At 47.4% G+C, this 11,479-nt stretch overlaps 1 protein-coding gene across 1 annotated transcript; it reads left to right on the top strand.

Moving 5' to 3' along the window:
• Positions 1-2,309, top strand: LOC118236357 (fibroblast growth factor 1-like). Its single transcript, XM_035434650.1, has 3 exons — positions 1-170; positions 1,356-1,459; positions 1,979-2,309. Exons 1-3 carry the CDS (start codon positions 11-13, stop codon positions 2,225-2,227), a joined length of 513 nt encoding a protein of 170 aa, XP_035290541.1. The 5' UTR covers positions 1-10; the 3' UTR covers positions 2,228-2,309.
• Positions 2,310-11,479: the final 9,170 nt, after the last annotated feature.

Below are 11,479 nucleotides of genomic sequence, written 5' to 3'. Positions count from 1 at the left end.
ACCGTTCAGGATGAATGAAGGGGAGATGACGCTCGGGCCGGAACACATCGGCTTCTACCTGCCGGAGTACAAGACGCTCGCGAGGTTGTACTGCTTGAACGGCGGATACCATCTCCGAATACGGCCGGACGGGACCGTGGATGGAGAACGGGAGGAGGCCGACGTGTACAGTGAGTGTTGATATTGAAGGCCTGTTGTGGTTAACTGTAGCCTTTAGTTTTTCTTGTCTCTTTAGCATTAAAACTATATTTATTCAATTCCTGCTCAATATAGACTACTGCCTGGTTAGTGAATAAGCTTCATTGCGTCTGTATACACTTGGCTTAAAGTGTATTCATTTAGCATATTTGGTAACTTAATTTTCAGATTGAATAGCAACAGGACAGTCTGTGTCCTAACCCAGTGGAAATGCATTACCTATCAGAAGCATTCTTACACTATAGCATACAGAAGGTGGATACAATTCATTTTGTAGGGTTTTTTTTCCGGGTACAGCAGAGCTCGCGCTGAAGCAGGTACCAAACAAGAATATCTGGTAAACTGTTCCTGGATTAAAGCACGGCTTTTCTGTGCGTCAGCATGGATTGTTGTCATGCTGTGAGTTGTGTAGGCTAGAGGAGCAGATCGTGAACGAGGAGTTCCCATTTAACACTGCACATCCCTGGTGTGTGGATGCCTGCTAAACCATCTCCATATAAATACGCTTTGGCGCTTTCGCTCACTGCGAAGTCAGTAATGTGAGTACGATCTGTTCTGGTCTCTCGTTACTTCTGCTCTATCAATTTGTACCCACGGTTGGGCATTACGTTCAGTACTGCATGTCTGTGTTTTTATACAGTATATGTTAAATGCATGTGAGTCAATTTCAGTGGGCTTAGCTGGAGTTTGAACCTCTACACCATAGGTCTGCATTATAACTCAACCAGCTGTCCAAATATATCAAATAAGCATTCGCTGTTGCAGTTCAGTTGTAACGTAGTTCTGTGGTCCTGAGGTATATAGACCCTTGCTAAGCACGCTGCAATTGACCCACCCACGTCTGTGTACAAGCAATTGTTGTAATAACGTTGTTTTGCCACTAGAGGTCATGCGTGAGACAATAATGTGTGACTGGAGGTTCACTGATTGACCAGGTTTACTAAAAAAATACTGAAGAGGAATCCTGAGATTCTGAGTAGCAGAATCGGGTGTGCCGAATTGTGGCTGAAATGAAAACCTACAGGATGGTCGATCTTCACTGTAAAAGAAGTCTGTTACTGCTCTGCCTGTTCACTGTGATTGATCGATCTGGCTCTGTGATTGATTGATCGATCTGATGCACTCCTGACTCGATTATTCTGCCTTCGCTGCTGCAGCCGTGCTGAAGACGACGGCGGTGAGCGTCGGGGTGGTGGTCATCGAGGGCGTGGAGGCAGGGCGCTACCTGGCCATGGACAAAGAGGGTCAGCTGTACGGATCGGTGAGAGTCTGCTGACATCACATAACATTACATTACATCACATTATATTACATTAAATCACATTATATTACATTACATCACATTATATTATATTTCATCACATCACATTACATTACTTTACACTTATTTGGCAGACGCTTTTATCCAAAGCGACGTACAGTAAGTGCATACCGAAGGTCATTTGAACAAGTATGAAACACGGGGGCGATAAGGTACAATACTCATTATGTAACAGGTACTCATAGCCATGAGTACATGGTTCACACAGTGAGCATAGGCTCGGTCAGAAAGTTATGGTAAGTCAAACCGGGAGGCATGACAACAAGCTACAACAGCAAGATAACGAGTGAGTGCAGTGCTATACGAGATACCGATACAAGTATATTTATTGTGTTCTTGAATCTGATCTACGAGTTGAGTGATGTTGCTAAAACTTACAGGACTCCTGATGTTGGAGGTTTGAGTCTCCATGTTTGGCTCTATATTGACCTTGCCCCCCCCCCTCCCCCCCCCCTCTAGAAAACAGTGAACGAGGAATGCCGCTTCCAGGAGAAGATCGAGGAGAACAACTACAACACGTACAGGTCCCAGGGGTCCGGAGAGGGGCGCTGGTACCTGGGACTCAAAAAGAGCGGACGGCCCAAGAGGGGGACGAGAACGCGCCTCGGGCAGAAGGGCGTCTACTTCCTGCCCCGACAGGCAGGCGGGGCGGGAGGGGAGGGGGGGGGAACCGAGCGAACGCCGAATGAGGAGGGGCTTGCCGTCTGAGCCCAAACCAGGGAGCTCAGCCATGTCAAGCGTTACTCAACCTGAACAGCAGTGGCGAAGGTTTCATTTGAACATTGGGGGGGGGGACATTAAGAGGGGGGTCTGGGGGTCCTCCCCTATGAAATTTTGAGCGTCAAACACTTCATTTCCTGCATTCTGGTGAATTTTTATGCACCAATTTGTGCCGTTTCTGCATAAATTTATGGTGGAAATGTTTTTATTTATGTAAAAGAAAACACAAAATTCAGTTTTTATTGGGGGGGGGGGGGGGGGGGACAAATGCACGTGTTCTAAATATTGAGGGAGACATATCCCCTGCGCCCCCCCCCCCCCCCCGAAATCTACACGTATGCCTAACAGAGTATGTATCTGGGATCGTGTCCATTTGGGACCGTATGTGCTCAGTGAGAGTTGACTTAACACTGGACATTTTACTGTGTAGCTGAGCTGAAGGTTATATCAAGACAGGTTAAAGGGCATGTTGATAACCATTACATTACATTACATTACAGGCATTTAGCAGACGCTCTTATCCAGAGCGACTTACATTGTATCCATTTATACAGCTGTATATATATATATATATATATATATATGCTGAAGCAATGCAGGTTAAGTACCTTGCTCAAGGGTACAACGGCAGTGTCCTACCGGGGAATTGAACCGGCGACCTTTAGGTTACAAGACCAACTCCTTAGCCATAATACTACACTGCTGCCCATAACCGCTGGAAAATTGTTAAAGGGATATTTTGTGACATGTTAAGGGGAGCACACAGCACTGCTGTCCACAGAAATGTCCGCTTTCCGTCAGGGTTAGTGATGGAATTTATCTCACACTGCAATCAGCAGCTTTATCCTTTTAGGGCATGGATACTCAAATCTGGACCTCGAATCCAGATCCAGCCCTGGTTTCTTTTCCCTCTTGGTAATTAAGATTGAAACCGACAGCTTTATGCCGTTTAGGTGTGAGATAAAATATATGTGCTTGGATTGTGCTTAACTGAAAATCGATATAAAGTTATTCTGAGTGATCACCTTTATCCTGTGATGAAACATTTCTGTCCTGATGGAAGAGGTCTCTTCCAGGATGACAATGCCCCCATCCACAGGGCACAAGGGGTCACTGAATGGTTTTATGAGCATGCTGTGATTTATATGCTATGGCCTTTGCAGTCACCAGACCTCAACCCAGTTGGACACCTACGGGAGATTTTGGACCAACGTGTTAGACAGTGTTCTCCACCTCCATCATCAAAACTCCAAATGAGGGAATATCTTTTGGAAGAATGGTGTTCCGTCCCTCCAGCAGAGTTCCAGAGACTCGTAGAATCTATGCCAAGGTGCACTGAAGCTGTTCTGGTGGCTCGTGGTGGGCCAACAGCTTACTCAGATACTTTGTATTGGTTTTTCCTTTAATTTGTCACCCGCCTGTATATTCTCAATCTTAGAAATTATTCTTCAGAGATTTTCTATTAACATTTCTTGCATAGTCATGTAGACAACTGGGTCAAAGTTGTCATTACTGTTTGAGTCAAGTAACTTACCTTCTATGACATCATGTAATACTAATGTACAACATTTTGTTTCAAAGGGAATACACAGGGAATGTGTATACTGTCATTTTGCATTAATTTTAAATGCACGCTAACCACTTAACACAAATATTATGTTTATTTTTTTAACCAAACGTATCTATTTATGATAATTAATATCAGGTAACAGGAGAACCTTCATTCCTGATCGAGACACACATTTGTTTTTCATTTCTCCTTTAGATTAAAGTAATTATTGTCGTGCAACGCAGAAAATAAAGAATTTTAAATAAACTGTTGTCTGCTATTATAAATATATATTCACCTTTTGTGCTCAAGAAACTTTTTGATGAATTGATGTGTAAAATTACACCTGCAGCTGTGACAGTTACCACAAGGTGGCAGCGGTGCACCCCTTCCAAACAATATTTCCGCAAAGCAGCTGACTCTTTTCCGAACTGATCCCCGTTCAGTTGCGTGTTTTTTTTTTTTTGTCTGACGATCCCCACCAGCCTAAAAAAAAAGGAAGGACCCCCATAAACGAGACAACATGGTGCTCTTCCTGCTTCCGGTGATTGCGGTGTCACAGACGCGTGTATCCGTAACGCGCATGCCTCTGCTCAAATAATTACGCAGATGCATCCAAATAACATCCTCCCACTCGCGCCCGTTACCCTTGACAACGGCGACTACACACGTGATGCTGCCTTACAACATGGCAACACCACTGCAAAATTGGCGTTTTAAATTACAGTTTGTTTGCTTTTTTAGGAGGGTGGGCTGGGGGAAGGGTAAGGTTGAATTAAAAAAAATTAAAAAATGAAATAAGGTGGGGGTTTTTTTTGGCCGTTCTTTTTGTGACAGGCAATAGGGAGTGCTGGCGGCTCTGGTTGAAGCTCTTTTTAACGCTCGCTGATCGCTATTAACGGGAGGTGCACCTGTTTAAGTAATTAACTGGGCCGTCCCGTAAATCTCCCCAGTAAGGGGATTCGTTGAGGAGGAGGTCCCATTAAAGCCAAAGCAATAAAGGCTGTATTTATCTGAACCATAGATACACTAAAGACCAGCAGTCTCTTATTAGTATAAATATTCAAACCCCAAAAGAGCCAAAGTCTAACTCTAACAAATGCACAAATTGGTCATACGTTTACTTTGCGAGGGGTAATGAGAAAACATCTTTTTACGGTTGTTTCTTTATCAGAGAAGTGGACGTGAGGAATATTACTCTCTCTCAACCATATTTACGATGTATCGCAGGGCTGCCAAACGCTTTTCCTGGAGGTTTGCCGCCCCGTAGGCTTTCCCTCCAGCTCTTAAGAAAGCACACCTCGCTCTGCAGCCAGAGACATCGTTGAGCTGGAAATGAGTAGAATCAGGTGTGCTTTGTTAGGGTTGGAGTGAAAACCTACGGGATGGTAGATCTCTAGCTGTTGAATGAGGTGTGCTTTGTTAGGGTTGGAGTGAAAACCTGCAGGACGGTAGATCTCCAGGAACAGGGTTGGGCAGCCCAGCTGTATCGGATCTTCTTTAGTTTCTTCTGAGGGGTCCGTCGGCCATTTTGTATGTCAGGCGTTGGATTGGGGCCTTTCCACATTCCTCTGACAGCTGTAGCTGGGAAAGAGCGAGCCAGTGTGCTGAAACTCTCAGAACGCACATCTTCCCCCCCCACCCACCCCCCTCCGCCCCCCCCGTCCCCCCCCCCCCCCCTGGAGGGGCGCGGAGACAGAGCCCTTCCCCAAACGCCCGCGCTCCCGGTCACACACCCATGGGTCCGGCCGCCGCATTGGGGGGACTTCGGGAACAGCTGTATTTCCGACTCGTCTCCCTGAGCCAAAACGCTATTCCCCCCCCCCCCCACAAACCCCCCGCCCCCCCTGGCCCCCCACCCCCCCCCCCATTGGTAATTGAATTAGCGGTGCTCCGCAGCCGAACTCGACTCCAGCGCGGTTGACGTCGATGGTTTTCCTTCTAGAACCATCTTTCGTTCCCGGGCTCTTGTCGGCGCCCGCGCGTCCCACAGCGTACCTGAGAAAGCGATCAGAACTCAAACCGTGCTCCAGATTGGGGTCGAGGATGGGAGGGGGGGGAGGGAAGGATGGGAAGGGAGGGGGGGGGGCACAGCGTCTTTGAATGTGCGTGTGATCTCTCCGCATCCAGGCCCAGGACACATTGAGATGTCTGGCCACCCCCCCCCCCCCCCCCCCCCCCGAAGAGCGGACAAACCAACCCCTGCTCCTTCCTGCCTCAAACGCTTGGACAGCGGCCTGCACTTAGCCGTCAGACACGAAATGGAGCCCGGTGCCGCTGCAGCTGCCAGATTCCATTATGATAAAGTGCAGGGAGTGACTCAGGAAGTGATGGTGGGCAGGTACAGTGGCTCTAGCACGTCCTCCGCTGTCAGCCATTCCGGCTCCCTTGGCCGGGGTGGAATCGGGCGGACAGTGAGACAGCATCTGCAGCAGGAAGCCGGGCCAATCTGTCACACGTCAACTGGAATTTTCTTTTGTGGCATTGGAGAGCCACTACTTCCAGTGCAAATAAACCAGGCGCCACACACACACACGCACAGACACATGCGCAGACACACACACAAGCACACACATGCACACACACACAAAGAAGCACACACAGACACACACTAACACACATGCAGATACACACACACACACACACACACACATACACATATACACAGACACACCCACTGAAGCACACACACAAACACACAGGTACACACACACAGACAGACACACACACTCATGCACACATTCACACAGGGACACACACACACACGCAATCTCACACGCATGTAGATGCACACACAGACACACACACACATGGACACACACACAGGCACACACACAGACACACATACACACACACAGACAACCATACACACACACACAGGCAGGCACAGGCACACACACAAGCTCACACACACACACACACACATTCACTGGCACACTGGCACACAGGCACACAAGCTCACACACACACACACACACTCACACACAGGCACACAGGCACACACACACACACACACACACACACACACACACACGTCTGCCCGGCCCTTGGCCTCTCCCCCATAGGAGCAGGAAGGGAGCTATTCTCCATAAACTCAACAAGCAATAACTTCCTCTGGGCCCCCAGCCAAACTGCAGCCAAGGCCTGGGCATTATAAAACACTTTGACAGACTGCTGTCACAGGCAATGACAAATCCACTGCAAACTGCACAAACACTCTCCAACCCCCCCCCCCCCCCAAACACACACCCCATGTCTGTCTTCCTGCCTGTCCTTGCTGCCCCCCCCCCCCCCCCTCCACCTCCCAGACCCCGCCCACTCCCCGAGGCCCATACTGCATCATTAATCTACACCACTGAAATGCATTAGGAAAAGGATATAGTCCAGCCTGGCAGGCTTAACCCTTGGAAGGTGTGAGATCACAAATATGTTCTTAACTGAACATCCAAATGCTGATGTAACAAACGCTGCTGGTAACTGAAAGCAGTGGAGTTCTAGAACACTGAGCATTTCAAAAAACCTACTATAATGGGTTAAAAGACTGATGAAAACTGTAGACTTTTCACCCACTAGTTCATAAGAATTGGGTTGTCATATAATAATAATAATTTAAATAATAATAATAATAATAACAATAATAATAATAATAATAATAAACCTACTATTCAAAGGGAAAGGCCCACAGTTTCTGTGCTTCGTGTTGTCTACAGAAATGTCATTACTGCAGAAGCAGGGATAAGTAGAAAGGAAATGGCTGATTGGTGGTTGTGGTGATGGGGGGTGGTTGTCTGGTGATAGAGCAACAGCACAGAGAATTCTTTGTGGCCTGAAGACAAGCTCTGCAGATCCCGGTGTTTTAACTGAATGTCTGCGCTGCTTGGACCCCCGTCGTGCATCATGGGGGAACGGCTTCTCTGGCAACTCCTCTCACAATGCCTGAATTTTTAAAAACGCACAACAGCAAAGAAACTCAAAGCTGTAGGTCAACTAGGTCATGGTTCTAGAACCCCATTGCTTTCAGTCACCAGCAGTGGCTGTTGCATCAGCATTAGAATGTTCAGCTAAGAACATTCCAATCACATATTTGTGATCTCACCTCTTCACAGGGTTAAGTCGTGGACGGAGGGGTCTGATTATTTGCTGTGGAGGTGAGTCTTTGATTTCTCACACACATCTGTTTGCGGAATGGAGGGTGCCTTGTTGATACGCAACCCTCCACGAGAGTCACCCTCCAACGGACCCCTCGAAAAAAAAAAATCCCATTACTGAATCCTAACCAGCCACACACTGCTATCTTATCCCTTCCTGCTTACTCACACATCTGACAACAATCATGACGGGGAAAAAAAAAAAACCCGTATACACACACACATCCCAAAAAAAGACACAGGATCTCGCGTAGACTGCTGATATTGCTTTGTGTCATCGGAAGACGCGGCGTCTCGGAGTAGAGGCCGTTTATGGATGGGTTCTCACGGTCTGACTCAGCCAAGACAATGGCGCTCGATTCGCGAGGCTCGCTCTCTCCCACACACTTCTGCTTCCTGATACGAAGAGCAACTGGCAGACGGGGAGACAAGGCTTAGCGGACCAGCAAATGTCCTTTCCGCCATGGGAAAGCGTTTTTTTTTTTTTTCTTTCTTTCTTTCCACGACGTAAGGATCGTGAAGTGGACGAAGAACGGTTCCTGAGTCATGACGGTAGCTCGTTTTTTTCTGAATGTAGGACCAAGTACACAGGCAGTTTGGGCCGAGCAGTGACTGTTGGTCAGAAGGCACGTAGACCGTTCCCTGGGTACAGTTAGCCAAGGGATGTCCGCCAAACTCAGATTTCTAGAAAGGTCAACGTGACTATAATCACTCTCTAAAATTTCAATGCTGCATGACATCACGTTAACAAAATATCGCAGATAATAACCAATGTGATCCCAAGCAACAGCTACACCCTCTCCATGCTATGAGTGGTCCCGCTCGCCACAAGTCGAACTAGGGTTATTTTTTATTTATTATTTATTTTGTTTTCAGCTAATAGCAGCACATGCTGACTTCAGTTCCCAGCGCAGGGGCAGTGGCTAAACCATTGGAGGCCTTAGGGAGAATTTTCTTTGAAGTCCCCTTTTTGAGGGCCCCTTTTGGAATTATATTCTCTCCCCAGGCAAGGATGGGGCGGGGGGATATGCTTGTGTACCGGGTGACAGGGGTGTAGCTAGAAATCCTGGGCCCCTGGAATGAATATTGCTCTTCCGCCCACCCACCCCCATTTTTTAATGAAACAAATTGATTTTTTTTTTAGCTGTGGGCCCCTAGAATCTTTCCCACATTTCACCCCAGTAGCGACGGCCTGGCGGGAGGGGGGTGGGGTGGTTTTTGGGTGGCTACAATTGTGGACTGAAGGGGGAGTGGGGTAGTTCTGATTGCGGAGCAGTGGGAGGGGGTGGTTGAGATCCCAGATTGTGGGGGGGGGGGGGGGGCCTCCAGACAGATGGGGCCCTAGGTGATTGCCTATGTGCCTACTCCTAGTACGGGCTCTGAGAGGCAGCCATATTCTCAGTACTAGGATTTGACTGATCCCCTCAACATCTGAAAATGCTATTACTACAGCAGACAGTTTATAAGTCCTACTGCCTGTAAAAAAGCTTCCAAATATTTAATATGCTAAACTCGCCTTAAAATAAAATTTGAAACACAATCTGATTTCCCAAATCTTGCCATGCTTAGTCATCACACCTCACATGAATGTTGTGAGAGCCATAATTAATTATTGCGTCTCTATTTCTACTAGAATGCCATATGGAGTAGATTGTTGGACAGATATCCATGGTCGGTATAATAGTTAATGTGCGAGTAGTAATGTCAAGTAACGGGTTCATAAAAGCGAATGTTCTTAATAACGACAAATCCATATAAATCATATCAGACCTTTCTAGCTGTTTGGACCCAGCATATTGTCAGTGCTCTCCTAACTGGCAGATGCATGTTTGTGGGCTCATATTGTGGCAAACACACTTACAGCAGAACAATGTCCCAAGACCTGGCAGTTATATTATGTCCCCTGCAGGGGACATGAGTCTCCAGTCTTAATCTGAAGAAGCATGTATTTTACTATGCTGAAGCCTGTACTACAAGAGGCATCCCTCCATCCCAGCATGCATTGGGGCGAGAGGCAGGAATACACCCTGGACAGGTTGCCAATCCATCGCAGGGCACACACACACCATTCACTCACACACTCATACCCCACAGAGATTTTAGACTCTTAAGTTAGTCTAACCTGCATGTCTTTGGACTGTGGGAGGAAACCGGAGTACCCGGAGGAAACCCACGTGGACACGGGGAGAACATGCAGACTCCATGCAGAAAGACCTTGCCGTGAGGCGATAGCGCTATCCACTGCACCACCCTAGCAAGGGACACTCAATAAAAATAAAATAATATTTTTGAAAATATTTTAACTGCAACATGTTTTTGTCATCCAGGACAGTTGTATTATGTAAACAGAATAAAAATAAAAGACTTTTTTTTTTCTCAGTAGGATAGAACATTGCAATGATTTTGTTCTATTCGAGGAAATCGTTTAGCAGACACGGATAAAGTAGGCTACCAGGAGTAGTGAACTCAATTATTTTCCTGTTTCGACAGTGTTTAGTCTCTCATAAGCCCAGGTGAGCTGCAGATTCAGGTCATTCACAACTGAAGTACTCTGTAGGGGACATTTAAAACACACTGCACAAAAAGCAGGACATCAACATCATGAGGACACAGAAATCTAGACTCAAGACCATTTTTTTTCTTTTTCTTTTTTTTTCCTTTTCTTGTACATTGGTGAAAATGAAAAAGTTTTCAAAATGGAAGTTCGGTTCAAAGTCGGAAAAAGGAAGAGGGATCTTAGGTAAGAGGGACCGGACCGTGTGACGGAAGGAAATGCACGCGATGAGTAAGTTTCATTTGACCGAGTTTCCTCCTGACGAGCGGCTATTTTCTGAACGCGGCGGGGTTACACAACGTCCGTCCGCCGCTGTGAGGAAAAGCCGCCACGTCCAGCCCTCGGCGTTTCTTGGAATCGCGGCCGCCGCCGCCGCCGCCACCGCCGCCTTCGCCCCCTCCGTCACGGTCACTTCCTCTTCCCCTTCCTGTGATTCTCCGCCCCGAAAAAGATTCCAGCAGAAAATAGATGCGAGATGCAGACATTTCTCTCTCTCTCTCTCTCTCTCTCTCTCTCTCTCTCTCTCTCTCTCTCTCTCTTTCTCTCTCAAAGCAAACAAACAGACAGGGCCCCGAGATCGCAGCCTGTTTATAGCAAAAAAACATCTCGGGTTCCAAAGAGAGGCGCCCCCTTCCCCCCTCGTCCTTAAAGATGTCCGCTCTGCTTTTCTGGGGTACGGGACCCCCCCCTTTCGTTCTGTTGTTCGGGGTTTCAATTCTTTTCCTGACAATCGATGAGGGAGTTCCTCCCATTATCCTCTTTTAGCAGGAATGTCCGAATAACCCCCTTTGCTTTCTGAAGTCGGCCATTGTCTCTCAGTCACAAGGAAACGCGGCTCTGTTCTCCGCGCGGTTTCCTGTGAGCTGTGGGTACACTGGGCTCCCCTTGCGTGACAGATTTTTTTCTTCCCACAGAATACCTGACCGACAGGTTAGAGCTCTGAGTTTAAGGCAAACGGCACGACCGGGCCGGGCGATCCTCAGCTCAGA

The sequence above is a fragment of the Anguilla anguilla genome, chromosome 9 (genome assembly GCF_013347855.1).
Source record: "Anguilla anguilla isolate fAngAng1 chromosome 9, fAngAng1.pri, whole genome shotgun sequence".
Classification (NCBI taxonomy): domain Eukaryota; kingdom Metazoa; phylum Chordata; class Actinopteri; order Anguilliformes; family Anguillidae; genus Anguilla; species Anguilla anguilla.
The sequence above is the reverse complement of the archived record's forward strand: the minus strand, read 5'-3'. Positions and strand labels throughout refer to the sequence as shown.

Bases quoted from the DNA above. Each gene is read 5' to 3' on its own strand.
- LOC118236357 (XM_035434650.1), top strand. From the start codon at position 11: ATGAATGAAGGGGAGATGACGCTCGGGCCGGAACACATCGGCTTCTAC. The intron at 171-1,355 runs GTGAGTGTTGAT...TCGCTGCTGCAG, and splicing joins GGAGGAGGCCGACGTGTACA to CCGTGCTGAAGACGACGGCG. The intron at 1,460-1,978 runs GTGAGAGTCTGC...CCCCCCCTCTAG, and splicing joins AGGGTCAGCTGTACGGATCG to AAAACAGTGAACGAGGAATG.